Genomic DNA, 25,041 nt, shown 5'->3' with positions numbered 1-25,041 from the left:
CAGGGAACTGTTTGGTTTGCTGGTGATTCAAACAAACCACCAGAAAAATCACTGCAGGTCAACACAGAGCAAATACCTTCAGAAATGTTCAGAGAAAAGCAAAGCCTAAAGCACTGCTTTGTTTCAGATTCAATAAAGTGTTTCACTTTTAAACGGAGCAGCTGGTTTGGTTGGGATCTCTTTCACAGATCAGGCTTGAGAAGGAAGTAATTTCAGATTTAAAAACTGTCATATTTCAATTTTTCGGTGGTTTTTTTTTTTTTTTTTTTTTTTTTTTTTTTTTTTTTTTTTTTTTTTTTTTTTTTTTTTTTTTTTTTTTTTTTTATCAGCACATTTTAAACGAAACTCAAGAGAAGAGCAAACAATTTCAGCATTGCCGAAGCTGCCTTCTCTAAAGAAAATTTTGACTGCTGAGGAGTTGGGTGCCTCTTGTTGGTGTGCAAAAGAATGAAGGTTCAAGCCCCACTGGAGGGGAGGAGCTCTTCTCACTGCTCCCAGCTCACCCTCCACTGGGTCCTGCAGCAGCTGCACTTACAAATTAATTGTTTCACCTACATTTCATGATTTCCCCTTCCAGGCACCCTGAGGCCAAAGTTCCTTCTACAGCCCAACAAATTGTTATATTTTGATTTGCAAGACTTTCTTTTAAGAAGAAGACCCATTGCAGATTTGTGCTTAAAAACTTAATGAAACCTCCTCCCCAACCCCCCCAAAAATGCATAGTGTGAGCATAGAGCTCTGCTACTGAAGATGAACGGTGCCCATGAGAAGTGACCTGGCCACTGCAGACCCTCCCAGTCAGAATATAAGCAGTGAAAAAGGTGAGTTTCTGATGGAAAGGATGGTACCAACAGTACCTGAGGTGATAGGAGATTACATATGGTTAGTGTACAAAGGCATAGAGACAGGTGATCACCAGGTTAGGAGAAGTACAGCTGGTCACAAGCTACATCGAGCATACTCTGAGCATGGCATCTACAGAACCTGAAAAAAAAAAATCTTTATTTTCTTTGATCAAAAATACGTATAGAAATGCCTGTTTCGAGGAAAATATCATACACTTTTTTTCTTGTTTAACAAAATAAATTAAATATACATGACTTCTGTTTAAACTCTATATAGAATTACAAAGGTTTTATATTTTGCAATTGGATTCATTCCCAGTCCATATAGGTATTTAATATGGTCCTTATTTATTTTCTCTTCTTTCTGTTTTTACTGTTGAACTGCAACGAAGTTTCATCATTTCCAAAATGATATCTGAGGGGAGGGGAAAACCACACACAATCTAGGTGAGTATTTCTCAAATGCATTTTTTCCTACAAGATTATTATTTCATTCTCTTTGTTTCTTACACTTTTTTCTAATGCTTTCATGTATTTTGCATTGATGTAGAAGATCCAGTAGCTTGTCACCGTAAGCCATCAGAGAAGGACAGTGTGTTTTGCTTTCTTCACCATCAGCAGTTCAATTATTATTATTATTATTTATTATTATTTCTTAAATATAAATATAAAGGTGTTCTGTACAACGTTCCTCATTCCTTCTCTCTTTTTTCCTGGCAGTGGCACTGAGTCCTGGGACCAGGGGAGGGGAGCTCTTGTGGACTGATCTGCAGAACATCCCATGGGAAACAGGATGTCTTCACCTTGCAGAATTCAAAACAACCAGCTTGGTTAGCTGGTTGTGCTGACTGTGATTGAGAAGTATTCACCATTTCCCCTTGCGAATGGAAATTAGTTTTTCCAGACCCTCTTGTGTTATGTCTTCCCCCTCAACGAGATGAATTGGTTATGTCTCCTGGTGCTTTGGCACTAAACCTCAAGTACTTTAGTGCCTGAGTCACTCAGAGCAGGACAGGTCTGGGGGTTTCCCCCCAAAACAAGTGATGTGCAGTTGGCACAAGAACAGCAGTGCCCATCCAGAAAAGTACCACACACATCTCTCGCTCTACTTGCTCCTCTTAATAACACAAGGAAGGAGGTGGTGGTTCACATCCCTGTGTCCTGCCTCACTTGTTGCCACCTTGATTAAAACATCCAGGAAGGCTCTGCTGTTGGAAATGGCTGCCTCTCTGCTGTGATTTGGAGATCCTTCATTATTCCTCGGCTACATCCTGATTGCAATAATTAAAAAAAAAAAAAAATCTCTTTTCTCTGTCTTTCTCTATTATATATATATTTATATAGATAGATATAGATATATACACATATATATATACACACATACACACACGCATATACAATTATATATATATGTATATATATATATTTAAAATTATATATAAAATCTTTTCTGTCTGCTTTGCCTGTTGCTGGCAGTGAGAGCTGACTTGGAGCAGTCTCTTCTGAGGTACCACGAGGAAAAGCCCAAAAACGAGCTACTGTACAGGGCCAGCTCTTAGCACTGGTACTGAATGTGCTGGTGCTGGTGGACTTTGCCTTCCACGTGCGAGTGGGTGTGGGTGTGGATGTCCGTGTAAATCTTTGGGTACATTTTGGACGCCATGGCTGGGGCGAGCGCAGGCCCTTGGGACAGCAAGTGCTGCTGCTGGGCCACGTATTCCTCATAGTTTATGGAGGAGATGCAGTCTTTGTCTGGGACCTGGGAGACACAGATCCTGTCCCGGGGCTGTGGCCGGTGCGCGGGGGCAGCAGCTGGAGGGGAGCAGGGTTTCTTCTTGGACTGGCAAAGCCACAGGAGGATCGTCCCGAAGATGAAGACAGCTCCGGCGGGGATGCCGATGATCACGGGCCAGGGCAGGCTGCTGGCCGAGGAAGGGGGCACAGGTGCACTCGGAGGCTTGGGATCTGGACATTACGGCAGGAGAGAGAGACAGAAAGAGTTAATTAAATGCAGGCAAAGTGGATTCAAAACAGATGTCACGCTCGGGCTGGCTGTTGTACAGGCTGTCTGGCAGCCCTGCCAGACCGAGTAACGAGGGAGAAATCAAGCCAGCACATGATGTTTGGTAACTGCTTTGCTTTTCAGTGCTCCTGGAAGGACAAGCAACTCATTTTCTCTGGTTTAGGGGTCAGGAGGGGAGTCTTTGGAGGATTTTTTTCGCTTTCTTATCCAAGCTTTAATGGAAGCACTAGAGCCAGCCCAAGACAGTTTCCTAACACTCTCGCTCTGCGATGGAGTGAGCTTTGCTGCCCAGATTGGAGGACACAACACGAGATACGTCAGTGTTGCCTCCATGTCAGCAGCCCAGGAGGCATGATGGGGTTGTGTAGAAACACAGCACACTGCCCACATGCCTCTGCCAGGTGTAGCTCTGTCTGCTGGGCTTGAGACACTCACTCTTAAGTAACCCCGCCTAGCAATACTGGAGCTACTCATGCTCTGCCATGGCAGGGAGCATGATGTTGGGTTTCAGAGATGTTTTCCTGAGTTTATTGTGTGGCTGGAAGGAAAGCTGAAGGATGTGGAAAACGTAGATGAGCAGGTGTCCCCTCACTGGTGCCCAAGCCACGGAGAACTGAAAGTTCACGCAGCATTAAAGTGTGTCCACAGCTCCCTACACCAAATGGGCACTACCTCCACCACTCTGTTTGGAGCTGCTGTTGGCTTTTCAAAGGCAGTCATCAATTCAGCTACTGTGGAGGAGACAAGATGCTTCAGATATCATCTTTCTCACCTACCTCCCCTTCCCCCCTCTCTGCTGTTGGCAGCCTGTACCACTATCCCTGAGTAGCCACTCTGGTTTTTCAGCCTGATCTCTTGATTTATGTACCCAAAAAGAGCCCTGGGGTAGGATTCTAGCTGTGAAAATCCTTGTCTAGATAGCTACCAGCTGGGAATTCCAAAGCCTGGAAACATATCTAGGCACAGAATTCAACTTGCAGGGAGACACCTAAGAAATTTCTAAAACCACAGGCTATCTAAATCGCTCAATGTGTTATATTCAAACATATATCACTTAACTTTCAAGCCAAACTTCTTTTAAGACACTAATGTCTTTTTCTCCCCTTGACAAATAATCCTACGGCTGGATTGAAATGTTAAATATATAACATGTGGTCTCTTTGAAGTTAGAAGGGCCTATACTGTTGACCTCCATAGGCAAAACTTTGATTCACTAACACTGTAAATTACAGAATAATTTAGGCTGGGAGGGGAGTCTGGAGGTCATCTGGTCCATCCTGCTGCTAAAAGCATGACAGGATCAGAGAACTGACCCATCAGCTGACCAGGAAAACAGCAGTCTTCACGTTGGTTGGCAGAAATCCTTTGCTAGACCGAAATGAAAGTGTTTTGATATTCTCCATGCTGTTCCTCAGAGCTGTCTATATCAAAACTGGTAGATTTACAAGAAAAATTGTGTTTTTAACTCATGGCCTTACAATCACATCTTCGCCTCTTAAGGCAAGCTGGGCTCTCCTTCTCCATCCTTGCCAATAACAACAGGCCTGCAGGCGCTGGCTCTGGCATTAGGGATCATTACAGTCCCATTTAAATCAATGGAAAGTCTTCCACTGATTTCAGTGGGAGCTGGATCAGACTCCTATAGCTCAGAAACTCCCAGAGGCTTTGAGTTATATCCCACCCATGCAGCCTTTTCCTTGGGATTTACAGGCTTTTCAGTTAGAGTTTAGTCCTAAATCCAAGTGACGCAGAGGACAATGCCAAGGGCATTCTCCTACTTGTCAACCTGCTGTTGGTATCTAAGTTCAAGCCAGTGACTCTCGACGGCTGCTGAGGCACAGAGCTTTGGCAATCAGGGAGCAGAAGAGGCCATGCAGCCTTAGTTACGGGACTCATGAGCATTTCCCCTGCTACCTACAGAGAAAATCAGTTCATGATCGCTGTCTCTCACTGGTGTCTCGACTGGAGACACTCCATTATACCTGAGAGCTAAAATGTTCTGATTTTGGCTCCAGCTCCTGAACTCTCTCGGCTGAGCTGGCTTTGTGGTGACAAAGGGAAGAAAAAGCAGTAAGATTTATTTTTGTCATAAAACTGGTGGATCTGAAGCAAGATTCACAAGGCAAGATGAGGCAGAAACAAATGCCCTTTTCAATTAAAAAAAAAAAAATTTCGGGGTGGATAACTGCACAGTCAAGGAATAAAGGAGAAAATGGCCAAGCAAAGATGGTGTGTCTCAAACACAGTCTCAGACAGATGTGGCCACCAGCTCTGAGGTCTGGGGAGAGGAGGTAGCAGCTGTGAATTTGGTACAGGGACCCCAGGGGACCACTGGGTAAGAATTCAACTAATCAATCATTCTGTTTCTCCCACTCATTCTTTTCGTTTCCTTGTGACCAGAACAGTTTTTATTCTTCTCTCATTTTATGGGCCTGTATAATTGTTTCCTTTTACCAGCAAAAGCAATATAAATAAGGGCAAAAGAAAGGAGAAATGTAAGGGAATGGGGTTGCAAACTGCGCTGTTATTCAGTTCTCCTCTCCTATGCAGCACCCTAGCACTGAAGTGATGTAGTGTCTGAAACTGCAGCCTCCTTTCCCAGCTCCTCTTCCATATAGGAGCAGACAATTCATTTTATTTCACCCTGATGACTGAAAGGGGACCTCATCAATGCCCATCAGTATCTGAAGGGAGGGTTCAGGCTCTGCTTTGTGCCCACCAGTAGGACAAGAGACAATGGGCACAAATTGATGCATGGGAAGGTCAACCTTAATATGAGGAAGAACTTTGTGGGTGACTGTGCAATGGAACAGGTTGCCCAGAGAGGTTGTGGACTGTCCCTCACTGGAGATATTCAAGAATCTTCTGGACATAATCCGGTACAACGTGCTTTGGGACGATCCCGCTTGAGCAGGGAGGTCAGACCAGATGACCCATTGTGCTCCCTTCCAATCTCACCCATTCTGTGCTTTTGTGATTATTTCCCATGAAGGGAGAAAAGGAAACACCTTCAACAGGATTTCAGCAGGAACTGTTTTAAATCAGGGCTGATTTAGTCCCCCATTAATTCTGACGAGCTGAAATCAGCACGGCATCACAGAGGGGCAGGGAGCCCAATGGGCATCAGCTGTTGTGTAATTAATACCATGAGGCAGACTGCTGGTACAAATTGGGGACAAATAAGTGAAAACTCACCTGGCAGGACGGTAAGAAAAGCGCTGCGGAAGCTGTAGCCCATGGTGTTTGCCCCCAGGCAAATGTACATCCCTGCATCCTCCTCCTTGGCTCGGGTAATCATCAGTTTGTTCAGGTAGGAACCATCTGGGCGGGACCAGACCTCCCCCGTGGGCAGCACAACGAACTTCTGCCCCCCGACATCGATGGTGGAGTTGTACTTGCTCTCTGTGCCATATTCCACCCTCTTCAGCCACTGGATGACGGGTTTGACGTCGCTGCGGACTTTGCACTGGAAGGACGTGGTCCCACCGTAGTCCACCGTCGTGTTGACAGGGTGTGTCCCTGTCAGGATGGGCTTGGACCTCGTCCTCTCTGCACGGAAACACAGGGAACTCCATGGGAAAAGGTGTCTGCCAACCTCAGTAACTTGCAAGTGCACAAACATAGGGAAAAGGTGTAGGAGGGATGCAAAATGATAGTCTAGTCCAACTCCCTGCCCCAAGGCAGGCTGAGATTTCTGCAAACCTCTCCTGATACAATTTTTCCCAGTCTCTGCCAAAGCCTCCAATGGTAGATGCCCTTTAGTCTCTCCACAAAACTCTCCCATTGAGGCTTAGCAAGTCTGTTCTCATGCTCAACCTGAATCTTACTGTTTCTAATAAGGAAGTTACTTTTCTCTATATATATATCAGACCTGGAGAAAAGTATTCTCTTCCTCTGAGCCCTTTTTCTTTGGAAGATTGTCTTCATCCCTCTCTTCTGTACGCTGAACAACTCTCCCATGTGTGATTCTGTGATGCTGTGTCTCACCACCATGTCCAGCAGGGTGCAATTTACAGGTGAATGAGACACAACTTCAAGTTTTTACCAGATTATTTAGGAGTACTTATCTATTAAGACACCACACTGTAACCACTGTGGCAACCTTCAGTTCAGAAACAGGGAGGGCTGGGGTATTTCTTTCTTCAGTCTAATCATCTCCATGCTCAACACGGAGAAAATTTTTGTGGAGGAAAAGCTCAGAAGACGTTTGATTTTCTAGCCAATAACAAAATCTTTCCTTTCTCACAACGTCGTTTTGCCTCAGTTCTCAGGTGAGAAAGGAAACAAGATGGTAGGAAAGAAAATCAAACAGAAGAGGTTCACAAGACCATCCTTTCCAGCATGACCGTAAGCCTTGGGTTGTGTCAACACCACATAAAGTAAAAAGAAAAATATATGCCTCATTCTGAGGAATGTTTGGATTTTTTTTTTTTTTAGTGTTAGAATCAGATAAATCAGTCACAGTTTCCAGGCAAGGAGGGACTGCAAACCTCTATCCTAGGCACAGAGAGAAATTATGGTATCACAGTGGGTGGTAACTGCTGGCAATCATCAACTCCTTTTGATGGCAAACACTGTTGGATTGAGCATGTAACAAAACAGCTCCCACCAGCACTGGCTCTGGGGTGAGGGGAAGGAACAATGGACCCTCTTTCAAAAACTCAGGATATGTTCAATAATGAGGGCTCTAAAGATGGGCTTGGGAAACAAAAATACCACAGTGGTCTCCATAGGCCTTGCCTTGGGACTACAAGCAGCAATCACAGCTGGGGAGACTGAGACTCAGATAAGCAGGACTTAGGAGTGGAGGCTCGGGGGGGGGAAAAAAAGAAGGAAATTGAATAAAACCTGTAATGCTTCACAGAATGATGTTAAAAATAGAAAGATGTCTGAAAACTGCTTAATGCCCTTATCTCCTTGACTCTGGTTCCAGCTTTGGTTACTGTTTTCACTCCTGGCCAGCAAAAGCTAATGAAAACAAAGGTTACACACATCTTTAAGTTGATAAAAACCAAGATAAACAGGGACACAGAAAGGGGTTTGTTCCTGGTGCTGTCTGGTTTTGATGAAGTGAAAATGCCACAGCTGCCATTAGGATGGGGCTTGATTCATTTCCCTGCCTCTGCTCCTGGTTTTAGTGTAAACACATGTTTTTACTGTCTCCACACAGCTGCATCTTTATCAATCCCAGATGTCCAGCAGGTTTGTGCCTTCAGAGCCCAACAGAGCTTCCCACATGTGCTTTTAATTCCTGTGATTCTGGGGAAAGGACTTATCAGAGAACAGATCGTTACCTTTAAGAACAATCTTTCACACTGGGATAAACTTTCTCATGCTAAAATGTATGCACAGACAAATAACATGTTTTCAAAGTGGCTGGAAATAGCCCTCCATGCCCCTGCTCCTCATTACTGAAGGCTATTCAATCTTCCCTCCACTCAGCTCATCTCCTCTTTCTTGAGCTGCTCTGTAATCATTTCCATGACAACTTATGATGATGTCATAGACAAAGCACAATGATTTAAGAATAAGAGCTCTTCTCTGGTAAACTTAGGTAGGATTTGAGTATAATCACCTTCAGTAATAATAGGGGAAACAGGAGATTAGAGAGCAAGCATCAGAATAGGTAAATAGTAAGAAGAGCAATTTACCTCACCACAATGCAGGGTAATCCCCCACAGCTCATCTTCTAAGGATTGAATCTTTAAAGCTGTGTGGGCATCTAAAGATACAGACAGGACCCTAGTGGGAATTTTTCAGGGGTTGTTTAAGTATCTCATTTATACCCACCTGGAGCTTCAGATGGCCAAATGTTTTTTAGACTCTGGCCCTAAAGCCTTGTCTGGCTAATCACTGTAGACATAAGATTTCTGCTAATTCCCTTTGGAGACTTCTAGATTAAATTTTCAATCGACTGGTTTCACCCATTCTGACAGAGTAATCTGGGCTATCCTAAATACTTTCACCCCTCCTCTATGGCATCTGAAAGGCTTTCTCAGTTAGTTCTCAGTCTGTCCTTGAATTGACTCTCTTGGTAGAATAAGATTGAACTGGGCAATGGTAAAGTTTTATCATGTAGGTTCCCTTAGAAATGACTATTTCCCAACTACCCATCTTCCTTTCATCTACTAAATTGTGTTGTTGCTCCTCTGTCTTGCCCAGGTGTCAGGTTAATTCTAGAGTTTCAGCACTGTTTTCTTTGCTGATGTTTTTAGCACTTCCCCATTTCTATGTCCAGCTACCAGCACTGCCGTCATGCTCTTTTCACCCAGCTAGCCTCCTTCTCAAAGCTTCCTCCCAGCCTTTCCACCCCAGAGGCTGTACTTACGGATCACTTCAACTTTGTACGTTGCATTGATTTCTCCAACTTTGTTAAACACCCGGCAGGTGTATTTCCCACTGTCCTCTGGCTTTAGGTTCTTCAGGTTCAACGTCCACTTCTTCTTCTTGTTCTCTCCAATCTCTTGGGGAGTGAGGGGCTTATTGTCCTTCAGCCACGTGATGTCAGGCCTTGGGTTCCCGCTGGCCACGCACTTGAGGCGGATGGAGCTGCCGACAGGACGGGCGATCACCCTCCGTCTCATCTTGGCAGGCTGTGTGAACCTGGGCCGGGCTGCAAGAGGCATGAAAAATTGACTGTGGTGAGCAAAGGACATGTATAAAAGGATAATGTTGTCAAAGTGTTGTGGCCAAATTTGCTTAAGAGGCACCTGGCAGCCCCCCACACACCAGTGTACCACTCTCCCTCATATCAACTCAAAAGGAGACACTACCCAGCCCGATGCATTTGAAAGTCTACTGGACTGCTATGGCCACTGCACTGGCCTTCTGCATAGCACAACCCCAGAATTTCTGTGTATCTAAGGCAACTGCACCAGACCATCTCACAGAATGAGACCAAAATCACACTATTGCAGCTGAAGGCAAAATGCGGCCCCATAATCACATTGTAATTGTTACCATATTCCACGCCACAAAGGCAGGTCCTTAGCCAAGACCAGAAGAAAAAGCTCAGATTCCTGTCAGGCTGACCATTTTCTCAATTTTTTTGCTTGTCACATGAAGCTTCATTCTACAAAGATACTTTTCCCTTTAGTTCTCACTGGCTTTAATGGGACTTAAGAAGAGTCAACAACTTTTCAATACATAGGAAAGTCTTAGAAGTGTGTCAGACTTCTGTACATTGATCTGAACTTAAAAGTGTGCAGTTTATTCAACTTCAATTTACACAGCATTCGTGTTGAAAGGCCCAAAGAAGCAAACAAAGAAATGGAAAGACATAGTAAAAACCCCATTGAGCTTGTTATTAGAAGGTATTCAATGCCAGTCCATCCCAAAAATAGAGAATCTGAATCAAGAGCTGCTGGTGGACAGAACCATGGGTTAAGCTACTCATCTTAGCAAAAAAATCACCTATATTTTTAACAGCAGTGACAAGAACACTAGAGAAATGCAAGCTCCCTACCTGCAAAATCTGAACAGTAATGAAAAATTCAAAATAAATTACAAATTTCTCACAGTTACTTTAACTACACAATGCCAGTCCAGGCGTGCTTCTAGTTGCAGGCTCCTGCTGAGATTAATACCACTTCTGACTCCCACTGAACACCCTCCCCTGCATCCAAAATGCTCCTGCCAATTTCCCATCTTTTTTTTATTTTTTTTTTAATATTTTTTTTATTTTGGCAAAACCAGTTTCTCCTCCAAGACCATTCATAATTTCCACAACAGGATTTTACCCTTACTTTTGAACCCTATTTCTTGATTACTGTGGTATTACTTCTCAGCCCCAAAGGACAGTCACCCTGCATTTTTGCATGCTCCTGGTAAATATTCCCTGACTCTTTTCTTGGGAAATATGAGAAATAGGTAATGAGTAGCCAGCTTTGTGGCACACAGGGTTGAACTGTGTCCATCGTAAAATCATTAAAGTTGGAAAAGACCTCTAAGATCATTGAGTCCAACCATTAATCTAACACTGCCAGCTCCATCACTAAACCATGTCCCCAGGCAGTACAGTGCTTTTGGAACACTTCCAGGGATGGTGATTCCACCACTTCCTTAGGCAGCAACTGGCCTTCACCAATAGCAACTGCAAAGCCACAGCCTCAGTACAATGAAGCACATCAAAATAAGCTGAGAAAGCTGTGCTTCAGGTCTCAGGGAAGTCAGCTAAAGGATGGTGGGACTCTCTACCAGCCAGCCAGCCCTGCTGCCCAGGGCTGAGGGCCAAAAGCTCCGGGATGTGCACTGCAGTGGAGCTTTCCTGAAAGGAGGATGCTGGTCTTCAGCTTCCTGTCTCCAAGCACTGTGGAATGGCAGCCACTGCCCTCTGAGGTTTGTGAACATATCCCTTAGTCCTCACCCCCCTTGCAGCCTTGGCCAACATCCCTCCCTCTTGGAAGAGGACACCCTTTGGCATACCCCTCTCTGCAGAGTCCTTTTCCGCAGGGGAAACCATCTGTCTCCACAGCCTTCCCTCGCCCCCCTTGGCTGTCATTTTGGGTCCCAGCCACTTCATGTTATTCCAAACTCTTGCTCAGAAATGCTTTACTCTCCATACAGAGTCTTTCATGTGTAATCCAATGAACCGGAGTAACTCCGGCACTGAAAGTCTTTGCCGTGACAGCTGAGCAACAAGTGTGACATACTAACCCACTCCACAGGTCGTGGTGCCTAAATTGCAGGGTGTTCCCTTTGGGGTCTGCTGCAGGAGGCCCCCTCCCAGCAAAAAAAAAAAACAATCACCCTCCCTGACAATGAACCCTGTCAGAGCTGCAGGCTGTGGGCAACGACATTCCGAAGTCTGAGTCTGAGCCGAGGGAGACGTGCTGATAAGGGCTGTCACTGGGGAAATCGAGTAAATGTCTGCAAGGTGCATGGAGAGGTCAGGAATCAGCTGTGAAATGGGTGCATTTGCAGTTATCCTCTGATATGGCAGCAATTTACTCCAAGACCAGCAACTCCAGGTAGGGGAAGATGGGATTCCTGGGCTGGGGCTAACACATCAAAGAGCAGGCTGGAGCCAGGACAGTCACGCTTCCCCAGCAGACTGAAGAGCCAAGGGAGTGACTGAGCTCTCAGAAGGACTTGGTGGCATCCCTGCTCAGTAAGGGCACTGTAAGACAGAAACTCTCTTTTCACCCAAAAAAGCAGGGCTTTAACATTTCTGATTTTTCTCCCACTGTGACTCCCGTGAATGTGTCTGGAGTTTTGCGTTCACTCCTTGTACAACACTGGTTGCACAAATACACAACAAACTACAGGTAAAGCTACACTTCTTAGGCTCTTTCTGCCTTTTTTTTCTTCTTCTGTTTAGGAAAGGTTAAGTGATTATGTGGTCTCAAAAGCCACTCCAGGCTGCGTGCAATATGCTGAAACCAGATCCCATTTACACAATTCTGAATGTTTCCTTGACAAAAGCCTGAATTGGACAAGTTTAGAAAAGCCAGTTAACAAAAAAGGAGAAAGAGAGAGACACATACATAAGAGAGAAAAAGGGACCTAGCAAGCACAAAGGAGAAAGAGGAGAAGCAGCAGTGTGAGAGGCAGGCAGAAAAAATCTCTTTTGAGTTGGTGCTAGTAAATGTCTCTCCCCAAATCTGTACAATTTACTTACATTTTGCTTGTTGGAGTGCCAGCAAAGGCCATTACAAAGTGTCTCTGTGTTATTTATACTTCACATGCTTGTTCTCCTCCTCATCATTTGGCATTTGCTTCATAAACATGAACCACACATTTGTACAGTGTAAATTATGTCATATTCAAGAGCAAGGGAAAACACAAGTGGACGGGGACAAAGAGACAGTGTTGTGTATGAGTTCCTGTATGAAATGCTGTTTACCACGAAGACTTATTCAAGCTAATGATAACTAAATGAAATGGAAGACTGTCAGCACAAAGACCTGTGATGGAATTCTGTGGTCTCCTCTCCCTATGGGGCATGGATCAGTCCCAGAGGCTCCTGTCAGGTTTGCTCATACAAAGTGAGGTGATTATCTGAAACGTTGTCTGCTGTGATCCACCACAATTACTTCCATGTAGTGACAGTCACTACCTCTTCCAGCTTCAATGATACTTAAAAAAAAGTGTCATGATGCAATCAAGTATTGAAATACTTTCAAGTATTTTCGATAAGAGCTCAGTCAGTTGTGGGAAGACATGGAGGGGGGTATCCATCTTTCCCCGCATAGTTCCCTGCTCTTGATGGGGACAGGACCTCTCCCCAGTGATACCATGGTGGTACATGGAAAGCAAAGATGAGCTTTTTTCGTCGTGGTTCTCCTCTCACACTTCTCCAGGGCCCAGGATTGCGACAACACAAACTGCTTCTTCACCCATCACCCTCCAAAGACATGCAGACACAAACTGACCTTCCCTTCACACCAGCTCCCACCAGCAATTTGCTGGTGAATGCTACAGGATCGAAAGGGTTTCAGTGAGTGTGTGCCTGCCCCAGGCATTTCTCTGCTTGGGGAGAGGAGATAGGAAGGAGGGAAAGGGGAAGAAGGAGAGGTTCAGGAACACTCTGCAGCACAAAGAAAGTCTGGGTCAGGGCAGCACAGCCTGACACTACAATATGAGATTGTCGATGCATAATCCTTCTAGTAGGGCTTACATCTTTTTCCTAATATTACTGTTGTATTGATCCATCACCCAGCAGCTCTACCAGGAGCACATCTGCCCTGTCTGCTCCTGTCTCTACCATGATAATGAAGAGTGGAGAGATGGCAGCTTTTCTTAGTAGCTGCTGAATCTCTCCTTGAAGCATTCCTGACCTGTACTTTATCTACGACACTCCTTCTTTAACTCTAGAATGTTGTCATCCCTTTTCAGAGTGAGTGAAGGTTACCTTTCCCTGAGCAAGCTCAGTCTCAGACAAATCTCTAATTCAGCTGTAGCCTGGACTACACCACAGCACTTGTTTGCCAGCTCCTGAAGAAAACAGGCCTCAGCTTAAGTGGTGGGGACTCATATGGCAAAAGCTTGTCAGGTTCCACCCCCACCACTGCTATGAGGTTTGTCCTTGGCCACAAATGTGGTACAAGGCCATCTCTATATTAAAGAGAAGGATGTACTGTATGAGCAAAATAGAAATGCTGTGCTTCATCCATCGAGCTCATAAACTCACATCACACTCCTGTCAGTAATGGTCAAAAGCTGTTTGGCATCAGCCTGACAACTTATTGTCCTTGAAGGAGTGCTTGGACTAAACTCTGGACCTGCAAGTCTTGCGGTAATTCTTTCCAAGTGAGATTTTAGCAGTTCCCCAAAGCTCTGCAACAGCAACAAAATCTTATGTCTGAACAATCCAGGGCTTAGAAAAGTTCAGGCAGGTGTGTAAAAGAGACGGGGATTTTAAAAAATACTCAGCTTGGCCTAGTGCTAATTCTCCTGAAGTGAAGTCAGACCTCCCATTTGCCCTCAGTGGGAGCAGTGTTATGTTGGCACTGAAGACTTTTGGAAATACTGCTGTAAAAGTCAATATGCTTTTTATAGGGAGTCTATGAAAGCTATAATAGCTGCACATGCAAAAGAAAGTCCCTGCCCAGAAAAACAAATACAAGGGAGAACCATGCTGGGCTATATGGCAGGGGGCCCTAGGGCCGACCACAGGCTGCATTTCGCAGGACCCTTGGACGCAATCCATCCACACCAGCATGTTCAGCTGACACTCTGTTTATTATTTGACCATATGCAGGGAGAACTCCCTCCAGTTGCTCTGCCTTTCCTCTCCTTCAGCAACTGAGAAATGTGCCACGTGAGCAGCAACGAACCAAGAACCGAGGAAAACCAAGAAACATACACTGCTCCTTACCCCACTGCTTCCCAGAGTGATCTTCATATTCTCCGTTGGAGCCTTCGGGTACCTGGCTATCCTTTCCTGAGCTGGCATCATCTGCAAAGGAAGGGAAAGGGAAGATGTTAAGAAGGTCTCCTGCAGTACAACAGTACAAGAGTTTGCATTTCCTCCTGGAGGCACCATGCAGCTGAAACACACTCAACACACATTAGGCATCCACAGCCTGGCCAGTTTAATAAACAGTTTAGTTTAGTGTTTTATGAGCTTTTCAGCAGGCTACCAAAGCAATGGGAGATTAATCAATGTTTGCATTAATATCTCGCAAAAACCTCTTTGTTTATTTTTACAGGTTGCTGTTCCCTAGAAGGAGCAGATCTGTTGTACTTTCTACACAAATAGTGGTATAAATCAAAATTACATATAATTAAACCTAGGAGGTGGGGGAAGACCTGTGTGATCAGTCACACAAAGCACAAGCAGTGGAATTACAGCCACTAATTCACCTTTCAGCTTCCATGCAAAATCAAAAAGCAAGCAGATCTGGGGTTAAATTAGTTCTCAAGTGATTTTAAATGAAAAGTTATGGCTGGCAAAACCAATATTGAATTGAAAAGCTGTTTGTGGGTATTTTTTTCTCTAATTGAGACCATCCCATCCACGTGCATCAACACACCACTTTGTCCCTTATCACTCTAGTTGTCTATATCACTATCACAGAGCAGCACTGAAATTTCAACTCAAAGGAGAAGTGGAAACATCTGATCTAAGGAATGAATCCCTCTAAATGGCCAACTCCTAAAACATAATAGAAAAAGGTCTCATGAGTGATAAAGAAGAAAATTCTCTCTGTAATCTCTTTGATGGAGAAGACAAATGTTATTTGAGCTGATAGATGAGTATGCCCCCAAAAAAGGTACAGAGAGTAAAACTGCTCTTTACAGTTGTTTTAGAAGTTGGGTTGCCCTTAAACAGTGTTTAGTGTGTAAACTTGTGTGCAGTCTTTGTGCAAGAAGAATTTGTGTTTAACCCCATCCTCACCCCAGGTTCTGCTATTTTGGAAACTCATCCCATCTCTTCAGCAAAGGGCATTATATGCCAACAGATGCTCTGCTCTCTTTTACCTCTGTCCCTTGAGCAGAGAGCCTGCAATTCCATATGGGTTTGTCCCGCCTCGACCCTGACAGATTTTTCTCTCCTCCTTTTGGTTACTTTGGTGCAGTTTCCCCTGGAGGTATGTTCAGCTGTCACTCCGAGGAGAAAAGAAAACTTTTCGGGCAGCAGCATGCGGTGCTCGTACTTCAGCAGCTCCCTGAAGCCGCTCCATTATATATGATGGCTTGCATATGACAGATTGTCTCCCTTCACTCAAAATACCAAATCAGTTTTCTCCTGACACTTGTATAATTTTTCCCATATATACCAGTATTGCTATGAATGAAATCTTGGATGCTCTCTGACAGAGAACTTAGTAAATCCCTCTGCACAATCAGAAAAATCTATTGGGTAATGGAGAGTAAAGAAAATCTGTGGAGAGATGTAGGAGTCCTGTCCATTGCTAACTGCTGAATATCTTAAAGTGGTTAAGGCATTTAAGTGGCAACGTTCTGTCAATTGTATCTTAATCCTGCTCAGCTTGATGTACAAAGAGCAGCATATCTCCCTTGCCTGCAGCCTCGTCTTACAGTATATCAGCCCATGTGCACTCCTCCTGCTGACACACACGGACTGACTGGCAGTCTCCACACCTCTTGACATGCTGCCAAGCTTTTGATGTAAGAAAAATTGCCCTGAATCTGTTTGATCCTTTGAAGATGCTTCTTCAGTTTTTATCCTACCAAATTGCAAACCTGTGGAGTAATCTACCAAACCTAGAAAAAGGAATTTTGGGGGAAAGAGACCAGGATAACTAATGCCACCATGCTGAGCCAATGGAATAGATTGAATAGAATTTGATGGAGGAGCAACACTGAAATAAATAACTGCATGCATTTAGGCACATTGGTTTAGATACACTGGAACTTGCTTCACGTGTGTCAGGAATGTGGAAACATTAACAACAATAGCAGAAGTCCTAAGGGGGGGAATATGTCATAAACATGGAAACTCTTGTAGAGCAAGAGTTCCTGCTCCTTCCCATCCCCGGAGCCGCATGCAGGGTGAGGGATGTCACAGCAGACTCTATCCTCAGCATGACTGTATCTGAACCGACTCACACTGGAGAACTGTACCAAAAAGAGTTGATTCACGAGATCCAGAAACTGGGGGAAACTCAGTTTGGGAAGGTTCCCTGAAGCACGTGAATCTCTAGTTGAATTTAAAAGTATGAGTGAGGCAGCAGAGTAGCCAGTGATATAATGATGAAGTGTTAACCTGTGATGTGAGTGACCCAGGGTCAGGTCCCTCTTCTGCTGAATTCAGAGAAGGATTTGAATCTCTATTCTTGCACCTTGGGTGAGTGTCTTAAGCTCTGACCTGTGGACTCAGAGAGCCAAAAAAGAGCTTCTTATTACATAAAGTAGAACAGCACTTTGGGAGACAAATATTTCAGGAACACCCTGAGGACGGGAGACCCCTGTCTAATTCAGATATCACCAATATTTGACTTTCACCAGTCTCATCCAAAGTCAGTACTGTAGATGCATGGAAAGAGTATGTCTCTCCCTGGTTTAAATAACTTTCTTATTTTTTTCCAATTTTAATACTGAGTGGTTTCCTAGGGTAGAGAAACACTTTTACAGTTTTTCTAGTCCCTATGCTGGGAAGGGTTTATCTTTCTGTACCACAAATACCCTTTTTTCTCTTCTGTGGAGGGATCTGTGACACTGACAGCAAAGCCAAATATCCTGCAAGTTCAGAGGCATCTGGTGCAGCCCAAACCTTTGGTCTGAAGCCTGGTTAATAGTGTCAGATCTGAAGACCTGCTGTTTGCACTTCACCCTGAGCTTCACAAATGCAGCTGGCCTGGCACTATTCTTATTAGACAGAGAGAGGACCTGAAAGAACAAGTCACATTCACAAATGTATGACTGTGTACGAAAGGATGAGATAGAGGCAGAAATCACATGAGCCTTTGCTATATTAAAAAATGACCTAATATGCCACTTAGTTGTTCATGCTCTTGTGACCTCCCCCCCCTGAGATGGGCAGGGGGGGATGATAAGTACATACAAAAAAATCAGCCTACAGTCTAAGGGCAGTAGGGACCAGCTATGCAGCACTGCCAGCTTTGCTGCCAGCACATTACTGTGAGAGGCAGTGCTAAGAAGGATGAACTACTGAAGTTTCCTATGAACTCCCTTTTCTGTGACCTATACTGGAAGGTCATCCTGTACTGGACTTCTTGGACAGTATCACAGGCTTAGGATAGAAGCCAGTTGGAAGACAAAGTGGAAAACCTGCCTTGGAAAGCAATCACTGACTAATTTTATGTCACGAGTATCTGATGCTAAGAAAACATACACGATTTAGATGTCCTCACTGTACAGTTTGGCTCCATGGTGTTACAAAGCATGCTGGCTGGTCAAGAAACCTGAAGGGTAAAGCTCCAGTATCATGTCAGGTGATGGACTTGGAGACATGGGAGAAACTCGTGTAACCCCTTCCCCCTCAAATACAGCACATGGCAATACAAGACAGAGCCAGGATGGCCCCAGAGGCATCAGCCCGTTGTTCAGGAGTGTCACCCCACTGGCATCATCCCCAGACACTGCCTCTCTCTTGCTTCAGGATCTCAAGCCGGCTTTTAGGTCTGAGGTGCCACAGGACTGAGATGCTGGTGGTGTTGGGGATGTGTATGGTGGAGCTGAAAGGGACAGTCACAGACTTGTGTGAGACTGGACACGTCTAAGTGTATGAGGCCATGATTATCAGTGCTGATGTAATGGAACAAATTGCCCTTTCTCACCCCAGAAACTACAATACTCTATGCATATTGCCTGCCATGTGTCTTTTTGGTCTTATCCCTTGTCCCAAAGCAGGCTGGATTTCTGCAGAGAAGGGATTTCTGTATGTAACTGCATCAACTGACAAAGCCCACTGAGGATCCTATGGGACAAGAGTGCCACATCAGTGGGGTATAGTTACTGTTTATTACCATAGCAGAATTGTTCCATTCCCTCTTGAAAGTTAAAGGAAATGGAAAATTCTGCATTACGGTCCAGCTCTGAGAAAAACTGATGGGAAATATTCAGGCTGTTCCTGAGTCAGGATCGAATTTTATTTACCCACAGACTCTTTATGAAGGCTTTGTGTTTTAACCATGACTGGTTTTCAGGCCAATACCGTGTGTTGAGTCCAACCGCGAGTCAAGAAAATGGCCCAGTTTTTGAAGCAAAAATCTAGCCATCATAATTCTCTATGATTCACAAAGTTGCTTTAATTTGTTATAATGCAAGGCCCGTCCCTGCTCTGACTTGATGGGACCAGCTTTGGAGTCTTTGATGTCAGAGGCCTTGAAAGCCCCATTTCACAGATGAGCCAGCTTTGCATAAATAAACAAAGTGACCTCTGAACTGGAGCCTGAGACCTGAGCACACTTCAAAGCACTGGGGGAGGCGGTGGGGGGGCAATGGGGAATGAAGCGATCAGCATCCATCATTAAGGCAGCCCCCGCTCAACACTGCACTGAACAAGGGGTGTAAATAAAAGGAGGGAGGCAAGTGGGGAGGGAGGAAAGTGATGTAATCCAGTCAGGCTTGAACAATTATAATGAGGCCTTCTCCCATGGATGAATGAAAGACATCTCTCTGAACTCCAGCTTTAAGAGCTGACTGTCGTGTTTACCCAGACACATCCTATCTGCACATCATATTTGCTCCCCAATGTCCTTCACCACTGCAGATGTCTGGGGAGTGGCAAAACACAAGTTGCTTGTGGGAGGCAGGTCTAGGGCATACCCAAGAGTTAAATCAGAATTTTTTCTGTTGGCCTAACCAATAAAACTTGGACCATGAACTTTGAAGAGGAGGTGATTGTACTTATTTCTCAGTAGCCTTGGTGGTGCAGTAGGTTGTGGATAAACACACATGAAAACATGTACCATCTGAAAAAGTATGTCTCTGCAGTTTATCTCAGATACATTCAGGTTTTCCTGTAATACCTGCTGGAACTTAAAGGGAAACAGAAGGCACAGATCATTCTGTACTTTGTTTTAAGGGACTCTTCTGCTATCCTAGTTGGTTCATCTGCTGCCCAGATGAACCCATGAGGGGTATGTGTAGGAAGGCAGCAACAACTTCATCTCTGGGTTTACAGGGATTAAGGTGCTTGCTTTCCCCAGATCTCCTTAATGTGGATTAACACTCCAGGTTTCACTAGAATTTTAGCTGGTGTTAACCCCCAGTGGCCAGGAAAACAGCCCCACTGGCTAGTATGAATCCCATCTGACAGCTACCACTGCCAGATGATGGGGTTTTATTGTTCATGTTGTGATATTTGGGATGTTTCTGGAGGTCCTTGACCACAATCTTGACCTTGAAGTGACTACTTTAGAATCTAAGCTTTTTCATTATTGAATAACCCTAACCCATCCCTCAAACCACCCCCCCCCTCCCCCCAGGGACCACTTTATTATGAAGGAATTTTTTGTGTGTGTGTGTGCGGTTTTGGTTATCTTTTTTTTTCTTTTTCTTCATGTCTGATTCTGAAAGAAGAACTCTGTACAAACGCACTCTAAAAACTTGGAGGAATAGTTAAAAAACACTAATTTTTGAGATTTTGTGATTTTTCAGCTTGTTTTGTGGTTTTTGCAAGGTCTGAATTATGGCTTTAGGACACTTGGGACTGGTGATTCATAGATGGACCCCAAAGGTAATTTGAAATCATGAAGATTAACATGCAAAGTCTTCATTTTGACTAATTTTGAATTTTCTCCCATCATTGAGATCTAATTTAGCAAACTTCTTCTCTGAGCCCTTCTTTACGCTAGAGTCAGACAGGACAAAACTCCAATGAACTCATCTCACTAATACAAACCTGGTGTAAATCTTAAAAAATACTATTTTGAAGGTTTCTCATAGATCCTCCATTAACCCTTCATCTCATGCTCACCATTCCTTGACCTGCCTACTAAAGTAACAGTGTCACCTACTGTATTAACAGTGCAGATGTTATAAAAAGACAGAAAATGTGCTTAGCATTTATTTGGAAGGGCTCAGTAACAGCAAAGGTATCCAAATATTTGGAGGTAAGAAAAAAAGACCTCAAGGAGGAAACCCCTCCCCTTGGGTCCAATCAGACAAAATCCCTCAGGATGAAGAAGCAGAAATCCACCCAGAGGAGTCCATAGCCAAGGAAGACTCTACTTTTCTCTCCCTCTGAAGAAAAAAAAACACAACAAAACAACACCTCAAACCAAAACATTCCCACAATAAAAACCAACATAAAGTAAAAAGTTACTGACAGAATTTTCCTCCATGACAGGCACTGAAGACTTTACTGCTTACTGATTTTGACTCCAGCTGGGCCAAAAATTACCAGAGGTATTGATACTGGAATTTTCTGACAGTAAAAATAAAATTAAAAAAAGTTTGTGTTGGTGGCTTTTTTGGTATTTTCAGTTCAGGCCATTTTCACGAGAATTTCCATGTAAAAATTTTCATGGATTTCACTTCAGGCCAAGCACTGGGAATCTCTTGGTAAGCAAGATGCTTTGCAAAAGAAACATTTGCAGCCCATCTTCCTCCTGAAACATTGGAGAGGCTCCCCAGTCTACAGACAAAAGCCCTGGCTGGGTAATGAAGAAACAAGACTTCTGTCCACAGCTGGATCAGTAACTCACATCTTTAAGTTATGATGATGTACAGGCCCATTCTATCACCTGTAGAGGACAAAGCTCTAAACTGGTGGTTATTGCTGCATCCCACATCTCAATACACAGGTAAATATTCATCGGAAATGACTGCTTTAAGACCAAGAAAGACTTAACTCCCACAGAATGAGAAGAAGAGTGACTAAGGAGCAGCATAGGCATTTCAGAGCCAGTTTATTTTACTGGCTGGGACCAATCTAGCTCTAACACACAAACCAGTCCTACTTCTACAGAGAGTTTTAGTAGCCCAGAGAGAATCCAGCACTGCTGTGCATAAGCTGCTACCAGCACCTGAACTAACTCTTTTACCACCAATTCCTTCTTAACACTTCAATCTCTGCTGGGAGAGCAACATGGACATACCACTATTCTGTACTCTTGCAGACCCCTAAAGGATGCTGTGGTTTTTTCGCTTGGGCTTGATTCAAAAACTTTGGTATGGAAGGGGATCACATATTTCCTTAGAGAGGTAAATGTGTAAGGTGGAGGGATGGAAGTTCAGAAAAGGGGTATTTTAAGCATATTAAGGGATTAATACACAAAAAATGAGATAGAAAATGAAAGCATTTAAATTGAACATGTGTGAAAGTTCCCCAAGAGGGCTGTCTGCTAGGCTACAGAATAGTCATGCAGAAGAATAGAAAGAAGTTCTATTTCATAGAATCATAGAATCACTGAGATCAACTATAAACCTAACACTGCCAAGTCCCTCTAAACCATGTCCTTGAGGGCTACATCTACATGTCTTTTAAACACCTCCGGGGATGGTGGCTCAACCACTTCCCTGGGCAGCCTTGCTGCAATCCCTGAGAAACATTTCCGTGAAGAAGTTTCTCCTAATATCCAATCTAAACCTCCCCTGGTGCAACTTGAGGCCATTTTCTGTCATCTTGCCACTTGTTACTTGGGAGAAGAGACCGCTCCCTATCTGGATACAACCTCCTCTGAGGTAGTTGAAGACAGTGAGAAGGTTCCCCCTGAGCCTCCTCTTCTCCAAGCTAAACATCCCCAGCTTCCTCAGCCTCTCCTCATCAGACTTGTGCTCCAGAACCTCCCCCAGCTCCACTGCCCTTCTCTGGACATGGTCCAGCACCTCAATGTCCTTCTTGTAGTGAGGGGCCCAGAACTGAACACAGGATTTGATCACTGCCCTTGTCCTGCTGGCCACACTATTGCTGACAGAGGCCAGGATCCCACTGGCCTTCTTGGCCACCTGGGCACACTGCTGGCTCATGTTCAGCTGGCTCTCAACCAACACCCCCAGCTCCTTTTCTGCCAGGCAGCTTTCCAGCCTCAGACTTTGGAACATATAAAATTCTAATGGTCTAACTACGGTTGAACTACAGATTTCATAAATCCATTTGCTAAAGTTGGCTCATGTAGTTCTCAAAGAGAGCTTTAGTAACTCTAATGTCACTGTGAATACAGTATGATTGATAAGAAAGAGAAAGCACAACAGAGAAGGGTGTTAATGAAATAGGAGACTTTGAAGACCATGAAAAATTCTCTGTTGGCTACATCTAGGCAGAGGAATTCTGGAGGTCTTCTGAGTCCACGCAGAATGAGACCCGTGCATAAAACGTTCATCTCTCTCTTCCCTTTCTTTGTGCCCATGACTCTGTATCTGGTTCAGATCTGCATAGTTTATAACTTTCTTCCCCTCCTTCCCCAACCACTTTCCATAATGCTGTGGAAGGAGAAGCCTTTCTGAAGGTTTAGCTCTTGCCTTGCTTTTTGTGGTCTGTCCCTGCCCACAGAGCTCACGAAGTCATCCGAGACACATTCTCAGTCGTGGCTCCATCTGCTCATAGGGATGCTCCAGCTCCTGCTGTAACCACACAAAGAACCACAAGGAGAAACAGCTGGAGCTTTTCACTCCACCACTGCAATTCCCTGGCCTGCCATTATAACAATTACATTACAAAGGCAATCACAGCCCTTCCGTCGTGCTGACTCCTCCAGACACCAGGACCTCCCGCCTGACTTCAGGTCTCCATTCCATAGGGGGCAAGAAAACAATTCTTCCTTCTTTGTTGTTGCGGTTACTTTTTTTATCAGCATGCCCCAGCACACACAGACAGCAGCCCTGAGAGCTCTGTACCACAGGCACCAGTCTGCGGTTACAGTCTTGATCTGCTACTGCAGAGGATGAAAGGGAGAAGAAATCAGAGAACAAGACGAGTGGTTAGGCTTCTGCCTTGTCCCCAGCACTTTCTGAGCATGAAATAGCAGCCTCAAAAAGGCAGCAATTACCAACCAGCTGTTCCAGACCCAGAAAAAAATTGGTAATATTTCCCAGTATTTTTTACTGCGATAGCATCAAGGCTTTCTTAGAGACAAGGTCCTGCTATATTAGACATTGTTCACAGATAGCACTAAAGATAGACCCTATTTAAAGAGTTTCCTACCTGGGTAGTGCAGGCACGGAGTAGATGCCACATGTATTAAGGTTTCTCAAAAAACATATTTTTAGCATTCACCCGTTTTGACCTGGTGGGGAAATGATGGAGGTCTTGTATTTTTATAGACTTGAGAAGAAAAGCTTTATTTATAACACCAATAAGCCTATCTGAATGACAAAAAATTTATTTGCATTTCTTACTTATAATAATAAATCATTAGTTAATTACAGAATGTTTATAAACATTGGGAAGAATTCTGTGATTTTAAGTGTTATCTGACAAATAAATTTAAATAGTCCTTACTTTAGAAACCTAACTCTAGTGCCCAAGTTCAGAGGAAGAATGAAAAGGAGGTCAGGTTGACATCTACCTCTCTTCCCTGACTGCAGAAGAGATGATGGCCACATACAGTGGATGCCAAAAGCGAGGTGGTATGAACACTCCACCCAAGAACATAGGCCAAAATTCCATCTTCAACAATCCTAAATTGCTTAGGGTTGGGGGAGGGAGGCATGCCACTGAAAGGACTAACGCAAGGTTAATGATAAGAAGAAGATTACAGCAGAGCTGAGGATAAACTGATAAAACCTGTCTCTCAGCCTTCTATTTTAACTACTGTACAGCTGCTGTTCCCTATAAAGTTATACCTCTGTCACTCCCTTTCCTAGTAGCACTGATCAATGTTTATTATTTTCTTCATTGAAACATGTAGAAACATCATTGATACGTGTCCTATTTCCCTGAAAATTCACATGGCCAGAACAGCCAGCACAAAGAAATTTCCCGAGCAGCTAGAAGGGAAGAGAGGTCACATATGTCAGTGACAGAGCACAGGCATTATTTTTGGATGGCATTTATAATCAAACAAAAATAATCAATTGTACAGTCCTGTCCCATCCAAACACTGAGATAATTCCTTAGTGTGGAATTACCCAATCCATCATGATGAACTGGGAATTGCAGTACTGGGCTTTACAGCCAGGAATGTGGATCCAGCTGTTTTCTTCCACACCAGTATGAAAACTATTGAAACATTCTTTATGGGCTTACATATTTCATAGTCTTCTGGTAGAAAAGTAAAAATAACTCCAATGGAAGAAAATGAAACATCCTATGACAATTACCAAATGAAGCAAACTCTCAGAGAGGACTGCTGCTCA

At 44.0% G+C, this 25,041-nt stretch overlaps 1 protein-coding gene across 3 annotated transcripts in view; it reads right to left on the bottom strand.

Annotated features, from left to right (window-relative positions):
- Positions 1-326: 326 nt before the first annotated feature.
- Positions 327-25,041, bottom strand: part of FGFRL1 (fibroblast growth factor receptor like 1) — a 173,423-nt gene continuing 148,708 nt past the window's right edge. For all 3 annotated transcript variants that reach the window (XM_027885965.1, XM_027885967.1, XM_027885964.1), the window contains exons 4-7: positions 14,687-14,767; positions 9,197-9,481; positions 6,064-6,417; positions 327-2,810 (exon numbers count right to left, since the gene is read on the bottom strand). In XM_027885965.1, the coding sequence (XP_027741766.1) occupies positions 2,401-2,810; positions 6,064-6,417; positions 9,197-9,481; positions 14,687-14,767 (1,130 nt within the window). In that variant the 3' untranslated portion in view covers positions 327-2,400. The remainder of the gene's footprint in view (positions 2,811-6,063; positions 6,418-9,196; positions 9,482-14,686; positions 14,768-25,041) is intronic.

This window comes from Empidonax traillii, unplaced genomic scaffold (assembly GCF_003031625.1).
Source record: "Empidonax traillii isolate 1590-97213 ecotype Southwest subspecies unplaced genomic scaffold, ASM303162v1 scaffold175:size1888319, whole genome shotgun sequence".
NCBI lineage: Eukaryota > Metazoa > Chordata > Aves > Passeriformes > Tyrannidae > Empidonax > Empidonax traillii.
The sequence above is the reverse complement of the archived record's forward strand: the minus strand, read 5'-3'. Positions and strand labels throughout refer to the sequence as shown.